Source organism: Mus pahari, chromosome 1, assembly GCF_900095145.1.
Source record: "Mus pahari chromosome 1, PAHARI_EIJ_v1.1, whole genome shotgun sequence".
Lineage (NCBI taxonomy): Eukaryota > Metazoa > Chordata > Mammalia > Rodentia > Muridae > Mus > Mus pahari.
Genome location: NC_034590.1, coordinates 91,538,175 through 91,554,700, shown reverse-complemented (window position 1 = coordinate 91,554,700; position 16,526 = coordinate 91,538,175). Strand labels below are relative to the sequence as shown.

The window sequence follows — 16,526 nt, the reverse complement described above, 5'->3', positions numbered from 1 at the left end:
GATTAAAGGTGTGCACCACCACTGCCCGGCTTATTTTTTGTATATATTTGCATGTATGTATCTTTGCACTATGTGCATGTGGTATCAGAGGAGGCCAGAAGAGGGCGTCAGACCCACTGGAATCAGAGTTGAGATGGTTGTTAGCCCTCACATGGGTGCTGGGAACTTTTATCCTCATCAAGATCAGCAAGGGCTCTTAATCACTGAGCGGTCTCTCCAGCCACTGTGAAATATTTTTAAAAAAAATCTTTACAGATTCCTTTTCTTCTTTAATGACAAACTCTTTTACATTTGATATGAAGTCCCCTTTCCCCAACCTGTGGTTTCTTTTTCGAAGCTAAAATATACAGCTATATTTTGGAGAGCACAGCTGAGCTGGTCTGTCCTGTTTTGCGTCTAAGCACCACATTCTCATCATATAAGAATGTCTTTGGAAAAGATCCTGCAGGAGTCAAGTGGCAGGCATTGAACTGACCCTCTTATGTTGTCAACAGCTACACTCCAACGAGCTCATGTGACTTTGGGCCACTTCTAGGCAGACATCCTATTGCCTGAGGAGTGTGATCAGTAGGGTTTTGGGAAGGTTCGGCCCTGGCATGTTCAGCTGAAAAGTCTCTGACCCATAGACACTGCTTATCATCATAGCATTTAAAAGAATTTCAGATTAGTTACTAGCATTAGTGGGCACAATTCAGATCTTTGAATTACCTATAAAATTCAAAGCTGTGGCACAAACCGGTCTGCACTGTCACAGAGATAATGGGGCTGGCAGCTGAAGTCTCTGACTGTCGAGTTTAGAGCAACTTCTCTTTACAAAACTCTTTTTATGCATCTGCATTCCAGAGGCAAGCTGTCCTTCAGCTGATGCCCTTCATCCACTTACATGTCTTGGCTGACCCCTGGCCCCAATGCCTGGGTGTGGCACATGGCAACATCAGGGCACATGCTGACAGAGCTCAGCCAGCTACTGAAGGTCGTCAGGATCACCTAGGATCATCTTGGGTTGCCATCTCCTGGCCTCTGTTCTGGGCACTGTGTTTATGCACTGTGATGCTAACTGCATCCCCTCTCCCGTGGTGCCTTGGTATCCTGGGAAATCCTCTGCACACGGCTGTTGTGGTGCTCCTGAGTGGGTGGAATGTTTTACCTTCTCATGAACCTTTCTCATGATGGAATGCCCAGATACCCTGGTGATGACAGGCGCTTTCAGAGAGAGTTAAAACTTAACTAGACTTGAGATGTTTTGAATCTTTGGATTTGTCCCAGCATAATGGGACTGCTGTTGAAGGACCAGTAACTAAAGTCTGAGAGCTAGCATATTACTTCAAAATGCAAAAGTTATGAAATGCAGATGTACCAATCACTCAGGCTTATCTTGGAGGCAAATGGATTGGTCCTCATCCACCTTTCATGTGTGACAGGAAGACAGTTTTCTATGCAAATAGTAGCTGTCTAGTAGCTATTGAATAATGCATCTCTATTTCAGAGTTTAGACATTGGGAGCTTCTAGCTACTTTTCTTAGTTAAAACCCAGTATTTTGGAACTGTAACATTGCTTGAGAGAGCACTGGGCAGAATTGTAGTTCACGGCAGAAGTATTAATCTCATGAAGGACACCAGCAGAAGGAACCTGCACTCGCCTCTGACTTTCATTATATTTCATGAAACAGTTCAGGGAGGCAGCGTCAGAACCCAGTGCCACCAGAGGAGCAAATAGTTAGAATTTTTATGAATGAGACTGTTTGTCCTGTAAGTGCTGGCATGCCAGGTAGTGCTTGAGCCTGAAGTGCCCTGTGTTCTGTTTAGGATCATAGCCACCTGCGGAGAGCTCTTGCGCCAATGTGGGGACTTTGAGCAGCAGCTGGCAAACAGGTAGGAGGGGGTCCTTGTTCTCCTTGCCCGTCATTCTCTGGGGTTCTTGGCTGGGAGGTATTTTGTCCAGTGTATGGGCAGACTCTGGAAGCCACAGCGCTCAAGGACTGTCTGTACCTAGATACAAGGTGTCATTACTGTCATCATTAAACATTTATTGAACACCTAAAAGGGCAAGGCCTATCCTACTTGGCAGTAGTCACATAAATCTGGTTAGATATGGAGGCGTCAGTCTGATGAGGAAATAGTACACCTTGTTTCCCAATTATATGTGGGTTAGGCTTCTACTTATGGTCAGTTATTGGGCTCAAAATAAATTTCCCCATAGAAAGCATGTTACAAGTGGTGACTAAGACCCTAAGGCAAGCTCAGAGGATGGAAATTAACCCAGGCAGCCTTGCAGTCCAGGCCCTGGGGTAATATTCTGAGCTGCCAAGGGGTGCAAGTCAAAGGAGAATTTTGGGGACTGCTCTAAGAAAAACCTATTCTCCCCTCCTGCCTCTCCTCTTAACGCTGACAGTGCTTTTCCGGTGATCCAAGGATGCAATATTCAGACATTTACCTACCATGCTTCCCAGTTTCCTTACTCAGCCATCCTTTAGGAATTAAGATGCCTGGTGTGGGGGGGTGGTTGTTTAATTCTGTGTGTGTGTGTGTGTGTGTGTGTGTGTGTGTGTGTGTGTGTGTGTGTGTGTGTGTGTTTTAGACAGGTCCTTACTATGTTTTATAGGCCCAGGGTGGTCTAGAACTCACTATATAGACCAGGCTAGCCCTGAACTCACAGAGAGCCACTTGCCTCTACCTCCCAAGTGCTGGGTTTAGGATTAAAATCATACACTACCATGCCCAGCTGAGAGGTGCCTAGCTGAGAGGTGTATTGATTCTAACACTGTTGTCATTACAATGTAAGTGTTGTCCCCACGCTTCCCTCTGTCACAGTGTCCGTACACTGACATTGCTCTAGGCATATTTGTTAGGCATCTCTCCTCCTCAGGACAGTAACTTTCCTTAATCTGTTGCCTTCCAAAGGGTGAGGAAGGCTCCAGTTAGGAAGGTGAATGAGGAGTGCACGGCTATGGGATGAGCTTTTAGCTGCAGTTTGCAGCCTGGAGAGAAGCTAAAAGGCTGGCTCTGTTTCATCGAGAGACCACACAGCCTCTGAAAGAGGTGATGTCATTCTGGAAACACTGAGCTTGGGGACAGTCACCATCTGTATTCCCATCTGGGCCACAGCTTGGTGTGTGGCAGCCACCCTGTAAAGCTTATCTTATCTCCCCATCTGTCTCGCCTTAGAACCCAGACTCTAGCAGAGCCACTCCCCAGGGGCAGGCACTGGGCAAGGCAGAGCAGCCACTCCGGATAAGACTGACATCAGCTGTCACTCTTAAGATCTTTTTGCAAAAGAGTTATGGGCTGTGTAAATCAGACCTGGGTGTCACCTCTTGTCCTCAGTGACTTGGGTGAGATGCTATGGCTTCTCTTTACCTTCCTGGTGTTCTCCATGTTCCTTTAAAACACTGGCACAAAATTCCCTGATATACAGTGGTCCTGTTTGTGATGCTTTGGCTGCACACTGATACATTAAGGAGAAAATATATTTTAAATTTTGGCCTTTTCTAGACTAGCCTTGTTCAGGTCATGATCCTTTCCCACAACTCAGGGTGGTGGCAGCTAACCCACAGTTCCCCACCAGCCCCCTCCCTTTGTGATTGCTAAGCTAAGATCCCAGGTTAAGGACTTTAGGATGTTCTCCATTTAGGAGGGTTTATTGGATCTCAGCCTCATGGTAAGTGTAGGTATGCCTGCATTTTTAAGGTCCCCGTAGAATACTTCAAATGGTTAGTTGGGTTTCATTGTAAATGGATGAGCTTCCATGGCTGAAGAGAGACATTGCTTGTCCTGAAGGGAAATGAATTGAGGTGCTAGGTGAGATTATACCGTTCCCTCCTCAGTGTACACCCGCTGCATGCCTCAGGTACAGTGGTACGTGTTAGTCCTTCCCATTAATCTCGGAGCTTAAGAGTCAGGACTGTACCTCTTCGGTATCCCAGCTGAGCCACAGAGGCCGTTACAGTACTGGGCAGTCAAGTCTTCATCTCACTGAAGCTAGGGACATCACTGGGATGAGGTCACCTAGTGATGTCTGTTTAGAGATGAGGCTAAGATCAGATGCCCTCTTCTTTGCCGCAGAAAGCGTTTCTAGCATGCCTTGTTTTCTTTATGGCAAGCTGACACAGGGAGGCTGGGTTCCCCAAATGTGGCCTCTGATCCTTCACAAACAGCTGTTAAACCCTGTTGTGTGTTAGGCACTGTGCTGGGAGCTGGGGCTGGGTGATGAAGCCACTTTGTTCTGTCTTCACATCTGCAGGAAACTTGAGAGAACCTCAAGTGGTAGGTGCAAGGCAGAGGCAAGAGGCTGCCAGCAGGGAAGAGACAAGTGCTCTGAGAGAAAGGGACCCTGGGGACCACCAGGGGACACACTCAGGACAGAGTGAGAGTGAGCCTGTGAGGTGGGTGTGGGGGGGCATGTGGGCAGTGGGTGAACAGAGACAATGTGAGGCTGTGAGGGATCGGCCCTGACTACCAGGCTTCTGCATGTCTTAGTTTCATCCTGGAGAGTTGAGGTTGCTACTGGAAAAGAAAAGTCAGACTTGCCTTTTAGGAAGCCTGCTCTGCTAGCTAGGTGGGTGAGGTGGCATGAGGGAGGGTAGGGAAGAGAAGACTGAGTGCTTCTTCAATCCAGACCTGGCAGTGAAGTCTAAGGGAGGTGGACAGGGATGGGCCTCAGTTTCCCAGATAGACAAAAAAGCCAACTGGATGGCTGGTGGGCTTAAGCAACTGTCTTGAGACTCTGGCGGAGGTGGGAGCACCTTGAACGTGCAGGGGTTTCTGAGGAAACCCCTATCTGCAGTGCTGCCCAGCAAGCTGTGGGGACTGCTTTACAGGTTGTTTCTTTTCTGTCCCTTTTATTTTTGAGACAGGGTGTTGCTGCATATCCCTGGCTGGCCTGTAGCTAGCTCCCAGAGATCCATCAAGGTCTGTCTCCAGGTGCTGGCATTAAAGGTGTGCATCACCATGCCCGGTTTAGTTTCATTTTCTTGAGACAGGGTTCAGGCTTGTTTCAGACTTGTAACCCTCCTGCCTTAACCTCCTGACTGCTGGGATTCCAGGTTTATGCCACCTTGCTTAGCCCAGGGGCCTGGTTTTTGGTTTTTGTATGTGGATGTGATCAAACACTTGGTTTGCCCAAAGCGATTGCTTTCATAAGAAACATTCAAAAGGGAGGGTGGGGGAGTTAGCTGCATTGGGGTTGTCATGGGCCTTCTCTTTTCCCACATTCTGTACACTTTCAAGTATGGAGGCTGAAGGCAAGAGTGGGCTGAGGGAGAAGAGTGTCCGTAGCATCGGTCCTTGTCGGTCAAGACTCAGCTCCGCAGAGGTACTACAGGTGGATTACCATAGAGAAGCTCCCTGAGGCATTTTCCCTTCTTGAAAACTCTGGAAAGTGCTAGACTCTCTCAATAGATCTCCCTGTAGATCCAAGCCACAGAAACAAACTTCGTGGTGTGATAGTGAATAGCAGCGAATAGCAGCATTGTAGTGCAGTGTGCGCTAAGGTTTGTGTTGACTTGCAGTTAGTCAGGGGCTCACCCAGGCCTTTGACTCTTCCCCTCCGTGTGGCCTGTGGAGTGAGGATGGGAACAGTGTCCCAGATGGCAGCAGCTAAGTGCTGCCCTTGGGCAGACTCAGCAGCTAAGTGCTGCTGCCCTGGGCAGGCTATCTGCCGTCGCAACGGTGTCTTCTGGTGGCACGAGTGAGCTAAAGTTGACTTTTAGTGTTAACCCTGCTTTCTCTTGTGCACCTGAGGCCTAGATCATTCCTAGATGAGAGAGGGTGTCTTCATCTCCTTCCAAAGCAGACCTGAATTGTGTCGGCCGCATGAGGGAGTCCACATTTAGGAAGAGCCATTGGAGTGCTCTGAGAGAGCCCAGGGCAGCTGACTCAGGGCATGATGTTCACTGCTTTCCTTTCAGGATCCTGTCCACAGCGGGGAAGTATCTGTCTGACTCCTACAGCCCTCGGAGCCTGGCAGGTTTTCAGGACAGCATCTTGACAGACAAGAAGAGCCCTGCCAAGAACCCATGGCAGGAATATAATTACCTCCAGAAAGATAACCCTGCTGAATATGCCAGTTTAATGGAAATACTTTATACCCTCAAGGTATGAGACCAGACCAGCGGCATTCTTACAAATGAAAGCTTTCCCTTGTCACTCACTCTCTCCTGGTGCCAGGTTTTCTGGCTCCGTTTGCAGCCCTGCTGTCATCCCTCTGTCTCCTGTATGTGAGGTTTTAAGGAGCTGGGTTGGAACTCGCTGAGAAGGCTGTAGGAGTTGGGTGGACAGGTCTCTTTATGGATGAAAACCGGGCTTGAGAACTGTTCAGCAAGTTTCCTGTATCTCAGTACAGAGATAAACTTGTCTATGACACTATGGCAGTGGGTTGGGGGGGTCCCCTCCTGGCTAGCCTTTGAAGCTGACCTTGCCTTTGAGTTTTAGGACTTCCCAGCAAGTGGAGTGAATCACCTAAGCTCCTAGGCATGGCCCACAGGTTGTAAGAGGTGTGGGGGCATCTGGTTCAGAATGCTTTCCCATTGGAGATACGTTCATGCCACCAGATATGATCTTCAGCTCTCCTGATGGGTACAGTGCTCTGGGGGTGAACTGTGCATTGAGGCCCTCATGATGTTTCCCCAAAGTCTTCCCGTCTCTGCACCTTGGCCCACCACTAGCTGCTGCATTTGCGCTTGACAAACACACTTCTTAGAGCAATTCTGTAAGCTCATTCATCCATGCTTCTGAGGTTAAGTTAAACCAACTCTGTTTATCTTTATTGCTAATCTGATTTATGTCTGTTGTAATCGGTCCATTTATAATCACAAGAACTAAGGTTACATTTTCCATCCCTGTATTTTCTCAGGCTGTGTGGATTCCCGGGACTCACACAGGTCATACATACCCTGGCTTTCAGCCAAGGGCAACTGACCCAACCCTCTGGGAATCTTCGCTCTGTCCATCACTCGTGTTTAGATGTGAGGTCATGGCTCTTTCCCCTCCTCCTCAGTCCCCAAGGGATGGTCACAAGTTAGGTTTTCCCAAATTGCAAATCCATAAACTCATATTGGGACAGAGTCACATGGAAAGTGACGTCACCCCTCACAGGCTCAGTGTTTTGGAGCTTGTGACTGTCTGCTAGCCTTTTCCCAGGTCAGGTTTGGGGACTACTGTTGTAGAAACTGTCCACTTAGTGATCTTTCAGTACTTTTAACTAGGTGATGACCTCGTTTGGGGGCTTACCTGCCTTTGCCTTTTTCTGTCTCAGGAGAAGGGGTCCAGTAACCACAGCCTGCTGTCTGCATCACGCACAGCCCTGACCCGGCTGAACCAGCAGGCCCACCAGCTGGCTTTCGACTCGGTCTTCCTGCGCATCAAACAGCAGCTGCTGCTCGTTTCCAGGATGGATGTGAGTTCCCACCAACTGGCATGTCTGTTCTCCCAGATCGCTCATATTCTCAGCCCAGGCCAGGATCTTGTCCCTGCCTGCCATGAGACGCAGGAGCAAACAGCCCTGCCATTGAGGGCAGCAGAGTCACTTGGTCATTGCAGTCTCTGGCGTAGCCTGAATGAGCTCCATTTCATAAGACAATGCTGATAGACATAAGACAGTGGTGGCTCTCATTATTTGAGACACTTGTCTTCCTAGGTGGCCCAGGCCGGCAGGAATCTGACCATCCCCCTACCTCACTGTCCAAGTGCTGTGATTGCAGTGTCTGCCGTCACACCCCACTTTGTGAAAACGGTCAGCATTGCTTGTTACCTTTCCGGCCATTTCCAGGAGTCAGAGAGGTTGTGTGCTGCTCTGACGCCCTGACACTTGTGGGCCTGGAGCAGGAGCATCCCTCACATGCTCCCATAGGCTCTGCCTCATTCACTTGCACGTGGGCTCTATCGTGCTGGCATGCTGAGACTGTAGGCCACACACCCAGCCCAGTGCTGCCACTGTTCCCTGATATCTTCCCGTCTGCCTGTCTCAGAGTTGGCTCACCACCTTGCCTTGTGGACTTCTCCTTTCCCTGCTTGTCCCAGTTGCTTTTGGAGGAGCTGCTGAGAGCAGTCACATCTGCTTCACTTCCCTGTCTGTCCTTGGTCCAGATCCCCTTGCCCCCCCTTGGGTTGCCAACCTGGTCAGTTTTCTCCCCAGCTCCCCAAGTCTGTTTAGGTTCTGCTTTTGTAGAAGAAAGTTGCTTGGGAAAGACCCAGCTACGTGCTTCTTATAGGGCACAGGCCCTTTAAGGACAAGAGCTCTGGTGGTATAATTACAAGACTTTGATTTCTGCTGCCCTCTACAAAGTACATGAAGAGCTCCTGTATAGCATAGGTCAAGTCTCAGCCCCTTTCTGGCTCTAAAAATCTCTGTCTGTTTTAAAAACTGTGTGATTTTGGAGTGGATTCCACCCTGGGGCTCTGTGAGCTGCTGTGAGGCCTACTGTAGCTGGAGTTTGTACTTCTAGCACTGAGGGCTCAGAGAGCTGCATCAGAGAGGATGTGAGCCCACATGCTCAGTGCCTGCTTCCTCTGCCTTCTGTGAGCCATGTGGATACAGTAGTTTACATCCTGTGGATACTGTGTGGCATATTTTAGCACAGCATGGCCACAGTGGATGGGGTGGTTTTGTTTGTTTGGTTTGAGTGTGGTTTTATTTTCTTGAGACAGGATTTCTCTGTGTAGCCCTGGCTGTTCGGAAACTTGCTCTGTAGACCAGTCTGGCCTGGAACTCACAGAGATCTGCTGCGTCTGCCTCCAAGTGCTGGGATTAAAAGCATGCACTACTACTGCCCACAGACTTTAAGAAATTATACTTTTCTTCCCTTCTGTGAATCTACATGCTGATATGTACATTATAAATATATATGTATAATATATACATCAGATATAGATCAGATGGGGCAGGTATACACACACACATATATATAAAACTATATATATATATATATATATAATTTTTTTTTTTTTTCGAGACAGGGTTTCTCTGTGTAGCCCTGGCTGTCCTGGAACTCAGGTTGTAGACCAGGCTGGCCTTGAACTCAGAAATCCACCTGCCTCTGCCTCCCGAGTGCTGGGATTAAAGGCGTGCGCCACCACCGCCCGGCCTATATATTTATTTTTATTTTATGTGTATAAATGTGTGTGTGTGTGTGTGTGTGTGTGTGCATGTACCATGTGTGTGAAGTTCCCACAGAGACCGGAAGAGGGCATTGGATCCCCTGGAACTGGAGTTATAGATGGTTATGAGCCACTATGTGGGTACTGGGAACTGAACTTGGGTCCTGTGTAAGAGCAGCCAGTGCTCTTGACTACCAGACCATCTCCATCTCTGCAGGGCCCCCACTGTTACTTGAGATGGTGTCTTCAGCTAATCTCAGACTGTTTTAGCTCCTAAATCTGGGGTTTCAGGCATGTACCTCCTCTTAGCTATGTTCTCATTTTCTAAGAGAAAGGGCTTGAATGAGTCTTTATAAAGTACAAAGCATGTGCATATTCATTTTCAGAAACACACTTAACCCCAGAAAATACAGAGTTAAAAGTATAGTAAATCTCTTTAAAATGTCACAATCTAAAGTGTGAGTGTGAACATCCGATGTCCAGCAATCCCAGTGACCTGCCTACTCACGTGTCTCAGGTTAAGTAAGTGTCTAAAGCAGGGGATCCAAGGACGTATGGACTTGCGTTATATGTGTTGTCTGTACAAGACTGGTACACACTTTTGATCCCACTTAGTGTGGTTCATTGCTAGGATCCCTGCCTTTTGTTCATGCTGGAGCACTGGGATAGACCAGGGTAGCCTGGAGTTTAGAAGGACTTGTGTGAGAGCCAGGGTCCAGCACACAATACAAAGGCAAACACTCGGGCCTGGAGGATTTGAAAATAAAACCCGAGTCACTGGTGTTTGTGTTGAACGTTTGCTGGTAAATTGTATTGCCCCTTTGTATTTTAAGACTATTAACCAACACTATATTCAGTTCAGAATAGATTATTGACGTTTTTCTGTGTTACCTGCTGACAGATGAGTAGAAAAGCCCTTTTGAAGGGCAGTTTAAATAAGTCTAGAACAATTAAGAAATAATCTACACCATTTCCGTGTTGCCCTCCTCAAGTGAGCCTTTCCCGCCTGCGGTCTAAGTCCTTCCCAGCTCAGGCCATTCCATCTTGACCCCTTTCCAAACTTTCCAGCTCACCCCCCTCCCTTCTGGGCCTGCCTCTGGGCTCTTGAGGCTCCTTCTGCTTTCTCTCAGAAGCCTTTCTCAGGCCTCCGACTGATGGTGGCGACGATGGCCTTTGCTGTGTGTCATTTCTCACCCCTGCCCTGCTCCACAGTGTTGCTTCTAGACCTTCTCCTTCATGACCACAGCCTCCTGCTTCAGGTTTCCACCATCTCTGGAATGTTTTTAATCCCTTTGCTCACACCCAGTCTCCCCCAGAGAGGTGGCTGCATACAGTTTCACAGAGCATTGCCCTGATATCATCTCTCAGCCTTCCTATGTTCCCCAGGGCCTGTGTGTGTGTGTGTGTGCGTGTGTGTGTGTGTGTGTGTGTGTGTGTGTGTGTGTATGTGTTTACTTTCTGAGACAAGATCTCATTATGTAGCCCTGACTGGCCTGGAACTATTGCATAGACCAGGCTAGCCTCAGACTCATAGAGACCTGCTTCCTAGTTGCTGGTGTTCAAGGTGTGTACCACTGTGTTTGGCTTTGAGAGTCTGCTTTTAAAGGCTTTTTATTACAGGAATTCTTATATATGCAGAGTAGAGAGAGGAGAATGGGGAGCTCATTCCATTTCCATGATGAACAGCTCTGGAACACCCTGCTTTATAAGGGCTCTAGGAAGGATATTATTATTATTATTATTTATTAATAAAAGGATATTAATAATATTGTTATTATGTGTGTGTGCATGTATGTATGTGTGTGATGTATGTGCAGGCACGTGTGTGCTGTAGTCTGTATGTTGAGGCCAGAGAACAGCTTTGTGGAGTCAGTTTTTTCCCTCCACCTTTATGTGAGTTCCAGCAGTCAAGCTCAGGTTTGGTTTAGGTGGCAAGCACGTTACTTGTTGAGCCTTCTCTCTGGCCCCCCAGAATCATTTCTCAATATCACTCATCTGTGTTCTGAGTTTCAGTTGTCTTATAGATGACACTATTTGGATCAGGACCTAGGACCCTGCACAGTGAGACTGTCTTTCATTTTTCCTCCTCCCTCATTTCTCTGTTGCTCTTTACCTTCCTTGTGGTCCTTTTCTTGACCACCCTACCTTCTCCTAGAAAGCTATTTGTTGACTAAGGTACCTGTTCTTAGGCTGGTGTACAAAATTGTTCATTCTCTTTTCATCCTTACTTCTGCAACTCCACACTTGCCTATATCCCGTGTCTCATCCATTCCCTAACCTCTTGTACCTCTGAACTCCTGCATCTCTCACACACAGCCCTCTCTGTGCCAGCCTATCTCTGTGAATACAGGAGAGAGAGAACAGAGAACAGGCTGAGGGGATGGGGTAGGGAGGGGCAGGGCGTCCAGCCATCTTACTGCCTTGGTAGCTTCTGAGAACAAGGGCAGAGACTAGCATGAGACACTGAGCATCATGGGTACTAGGTAAGTGTCTAGTCAGCATTCAACTGCTGTGAAGACACACTATGACCAAGGCAATGCTAATAAAAGAAAGTATTTAACTGGGGCTTGCTTATGGTTTCAGAGGTTCGGTTAATATCATCATGGTAGGGAGTAAGAAGGCAAGCAGGCAGGCACAGCTCTGGAAAAGTAGCTGAGAGCTTTACATCCTGATCCATAGGCAACAGGCAGAGAGCTGTTGGACCTGGCATTGGCTTTTGAAACCTTAAAATTCACCCCCAATGGCTTTCAACAAAGCCCTGCCTTCTAATCCTTCTAATTCGTCTCAAGCAGTTCACCAACTTGGATTAAATATGTGAGTTTATGGGGGCCATTCTCACTTGAACCACTACAGTAAGTGTGGGTGGGTGGAGTGTCCCTTAAAGTGGACTTGGAGCAATGGATGTGGGAATATTGATAGAGTGCTCTCCTGGCATTTGTGAAGCTTTCGGTTCAGTCTCCTAGGCCACATGATTGTGTATTTACAAACCAAGTACTTGGGAGGTAGAGCAGGAGGATCAGGACCTGTTCAGGGTCATCCTTGGCTACCTGGTGAATTTAAGGCCAGCCTGGGATTTGTGAGGCCTCATCTCAAACAAACAAACAAACAAACAAACAAACAAAGCAGATGGGAATGAGTTGGGATAAGTGAGATAGCTGAATAAAAGGTTCTCAAACAAGGACAGGGAATCTAGAAAATGAGAAAGGATAAGGCAGAGAAGAAAAGAGCCAATACCCTTCAAAGAAACAGAAAGTAGGCAGAGCTGGCAGTTAGAGGCAGTTGCTGAAGTTTAGCCTGGGCCAAGAGCCATTCCGGGAATGCTACTTAAAGGATCAGGCAACCGGATCATCGTGCACCAGGTGGCTGCTGAGAGCAGTCACACTGTGACCTTGATGGTTACTTCTGGAGGCCAGCCAGAAAGGGCCCTGTTCTCCAGGGAGGAATCCAGAAGCTGGGTTTCTCTGAAAGGCGTGTCAAGACGAGGCTGTGGCCACATGTGTGCTGACGAGGGACCTGCTTACAGGTTGCCAGGAAGCGCCTGCTGCAGTGTGGGAGACGTTCCCACCTCAAATAGCAAGAGCTGTATAGATGCTGAAGCCGTCCCCATACAGAGGGCCACCTGACAGACAGGACAGTTATTCAGGTGTCATCCAAGTCCTGGATTAGTTGAGGCAGGGCAGCTGCTATGAATGAGGCTAGGCTGTTCTGTGCAGCACAGGGCTTATGGGGGCCCCTTCCCAAGAGGAGCAGTCTTCAAGAAAGAGCACAAAGGTTCCCAGCCACTTTAGAGTTCCTAAGGCCAAGGTTAGTGCAGCCACAGGGGGCTTTTGCATGGTGACCCCATCATCTAAGAACAGACCTCGGGCTGTCTAACTCATTCCGTGTCCCTAGCATGATAAACAGAAGTCATCGGTGTCTATCTGGTAGTCATGCTGAGAAGGTAAATGCTCCTTCGTGGGCTGGGAGATAGACGTTTGCACCTTATGGTGAACTTCTAGGACATTCAAAGAGATGTCCCTAACCTGCTGAGTGGCATTAGGCCTCCAGATGAGCTCTGCCCATGGATGCCTGTGCCAGGAAGGGCCCCATAGCTCTTTGAGCTATCCCGGTGCACCTTCTGGGGCTGACCCGTAGCGTGTTGCTGATTGCTTCTCCTTGTCTCCTTCCAGAGCTGGAACACAGCCGGCATTGGTGAAACCCTGACAGATGATCTGCCTGCCTTCAGCCTCACACCTCTTGAGTACATCAGCAACGTAAGAGCTTCTTGGGTGTGCTCCAAGGTGGTCACTGCATGTCACAGCTCACCTTGTTCTCTGATTCCCTTCTGGAAGCCATCAACTGGTTTGTGCTGTGAGGCCCTGGTTTGGGATAGTCTTCATTCAGGTCCAGGCAAACACAGCAGAGCCACTAGCTACTTGAGATGCTAGGATACTGCTGCACCTGCCCTATTCTTCAGTGGGAATTGTGACAGAAGGAAGTGCCTGGAATGGTCTATCTCCTCTGCTTATGACAAATGCTGTATTAGCTGTGTTATTCTGAACCAGCCAAGAAGGTTCTGCCTTCTTTGTTTTCTAGTGTGTGAAAGTTACAATGTAAGTTTCTCCCTAGACTGCAGTTATGAATGGCAGCTTCCAAATATAGTTCCTTCTTTCTCCAGGCTAAGCCTTCTTTTGGAGAGAGAGAGTCAGAACCTGGTGCAAGCTCAAGAGACAGGACTTGAGTGTACTTCCAACATTAGCACCTTCCTGGGCTCTTGTCTGTGAACAGCAATGAGAACTGAACTTACACAGTGCTTTCAGTCTTTGGTACCCTCTGTCTCATTGAAGTAGGCGAGGCTGGACGCATTTCAGTACATTGTAGCCAATGCAGAGAAGGATGAATCTGCTGGGTGGAACAGGCCTCCATAGTGTGTGTGTCTGTGTGTCTTACTGTCTGTCTGTCTCTGCATGTGTGTGTGTGTATTTCTCTCTCTTTCCTCTCTCTCTCTCTCTCTCTCCCTCTCTCTCTCTATGTATGTATGTATGTAAAAGAAAGTGTACATGTGGATACCAGCTAGCCACCTTGTTTCTGAGACAGTCTCTAACTGCGACCTGGCGCTCCCTGATTGAGCTAGTCCGACTGGTTAACAGGCTCCAAGCTCCATCTGTCTGTTTCCTCAGCCCTGGGATTATAGGCATGCACCGCTATAATTGCCTTTTCACATGGCTGCTGGGGGAAGAACTTTGGTTCCCCCAAACTTGAGCTTCAGTGCTTCCGGGGTGAGCTTTCCCTAGCCTCTTAGTGCTTGTTTCTCATAAACAAAATTTTGTAGCAATTACCTTGGTTGTCACAGCCAGCTGAAAGTGCTGTCTTTTGTTTCAGATTGGGCAGTACATCATGTCCCTGCCCCTGAATCTTGAGCCATTTGTGACTCAAGAGGACTCTGCCTTAGAGTTGGCCTTGCATGCTGGGAAGCTGCCATTCCCTCCTGAGCAAGGTAAGAGGACCAGAGAGCTATAGCGCTGCTGTCCAGGGACAGAGCAGTATGTGCCTGACATATGGGGCTTAAAAGATCCATCACCAACACTTCACCTGTAGATCTCTCTAAACTCCCAGTGCTGTAGTTGTCAAATACAGAATAGAAAAGGTGGCTCATGCCTATAATCCCAGCAAGTGGGAGGCCGAGGCAGGAGGACCACTGTAAGCCTGAGGCCAGCCTGGGCTACATGGCAAGTCCCAGACCAACCTGGACTATAGAATAAAATCTTCCTCCCCCAAAAATAGTCAAAAGAGAACAAAATCAAACAGAAACTACATCTACATGTACCATATAATGGGAACTAAGAAAGACTGCGTGCCCTCTCTCAGGAACTTCGACAGGGATGAAGTCCATCCAGGATTAGGGAAAGAGCTGTCTTACTTTGCTGTGCACAGAGTGCACTGGGAACCAGCAGAGTCCTGCAGGGAGCTCACAGACTCACAGCTAGAGAGGCAGAGGCGAGAACATCCTGGGGTCTTGGCAACTGGTGGTTACCATGTGTTCACAGGGATGTGCGCCCCTCCTGCTCTCTGGGAGCTAGCAGGTAAGCTGCCACTCCATAGCAACGGTGTGCAGGTCCTCATAAGCAGCTTCTCGGGTGTGGCCTGTGCTGATGCCTCTGCCTGTAGCTCGATGCTGCTTCCACGTGTCCCTCCATCTCTACACTGATAAGGCAAACATGCTGTCACCTAACTGCTTCCTTTTACTTGCTATTTGGGCCTGACAGTGTTGAGCAGGGGACACATACTTGCTAATCAAAAAATCATCTTACCTTCTAATACTGAATTTGTTTTTTTGAGTATGGTACGTAAAAGATTCAGCTGTTCCTACAGAGTAGCACAGTGAAGATAAAATCACATTGGAAGCTTAAGTCAAACTTTAGTGTCTCATCTCACAGATGCTGTGTTGTGTGTGTGTGGCTGCTAAGGACTGAAAGCTACTTCAGGTTCCTTGGGAAGAAAGAGGTGCTGCTGTGTGTGCTGCCTGCTGTGTTGCGTCAGGGAGAGCATGGTGTCTTGTTCTCCCAGCATCTCGAGGGATGTCCACACATCACGTGCTTGTTTCACATATGTTTGCTAATCATTTACTAAGTGTGGGCAGCTAGGTGGCTTCACCAGAGTAGATGTCAACAGCACTTACAAATACGACAGTGTCAATAGCATTACTCCAGATGTTGTTGTTGTTGTTGTTGTTGTTGTTGTTGTTGTTGTTGTTGTTTAAACAGGGCTCATGTAGCCCAGTCTGAACTGGAACTCAGAAATCCTGAATGCTGGCATTAAAAGCATATGCTACTGTGCCTGGCTTTCATTTCTAGAAATTTTTAAAAAGAATTATTTACTTATTTTATGTATGTGAGTGTACTGTAGCTGTCTTTAGACACACCAGAAGAGGAAATTATATGCATTACAGATGGTTGTGAGCCACCATGTGGTTGCTGGGAATTGAACTCAGAACCTATGGAAGTGCAGTCAGTGTTCTTAACCGCTGAGCCATCTCTCCAGCCCCTTGTTTAGTTTTTTGAGACGGGGTCTTGTTGTATAGTCTTGGCTGACCTGGTATTCTCAAAGTATTTCAAATGTTACACCATGTTTTGCTTGAAAGTTTTTATTATTGTTGTTGCTATTGAAAGTCATCACTGCCATTATATAGTTCTTTTTGAAAATGATGAGTTTCAAGCATGGCTGTTTACTTCTTTGTTTATTTGAGGCTGGGTGCTGTGTAGCATAAGCAGGCTTCACACTACATAGCCATTGATGATCCTGAGCTCTTGACCCTCCTGCCTTCCCCTGCCAAGTGCTGAGATTACAGGCATGTGCCCCATGGCTGCTTTCTGTGATGGCGGAGATCAAACCCAGGCCTGGTACATGTGAGGACGACGACGACATCCTCCTCCTCCTCCTCCTCCTCCTCCTCC

General features: G+C 47.9%; 1 protein-coding gene across 1 annotated transcript in view; it reads left to right on the top strand.

The window, feature by feature from the left end:
• Cog7 (component of oligomeric golgi complex 7) overlaps nucleotides 1-16,526 on the top strand; it is a 73,774-nt gene that overhangs the window by 36,345 nt on the left and 20,903 nt on the right. The window contains exons 11-15 of the mRNA XM_021199366.2: nucleotides 1,807-1,872; nucleotides 5,907-6,093; nucleotides 7,253-7,393; nucleotides 13,263-13,346; nucleotides 14,455-14,569. Coding sequence (XP_021055025.1) covers nucleotides 1,807-1,872; nucleotides 5,907-6,093; nucleotides 7,253-7,393; nucleotides 13,263-13,346; nucleotides 14,455-14,569 — 593 coding nt within the window. The remainder of the gene's footprint in view (nucleotides 1-1,806; nucleotides 1,873-5,906; nucleotides 6,094-7,252; nucleotides 7,394-13,262; nucleotides 13,347-14,454; nucleotides 14,570-16,526) is intronic.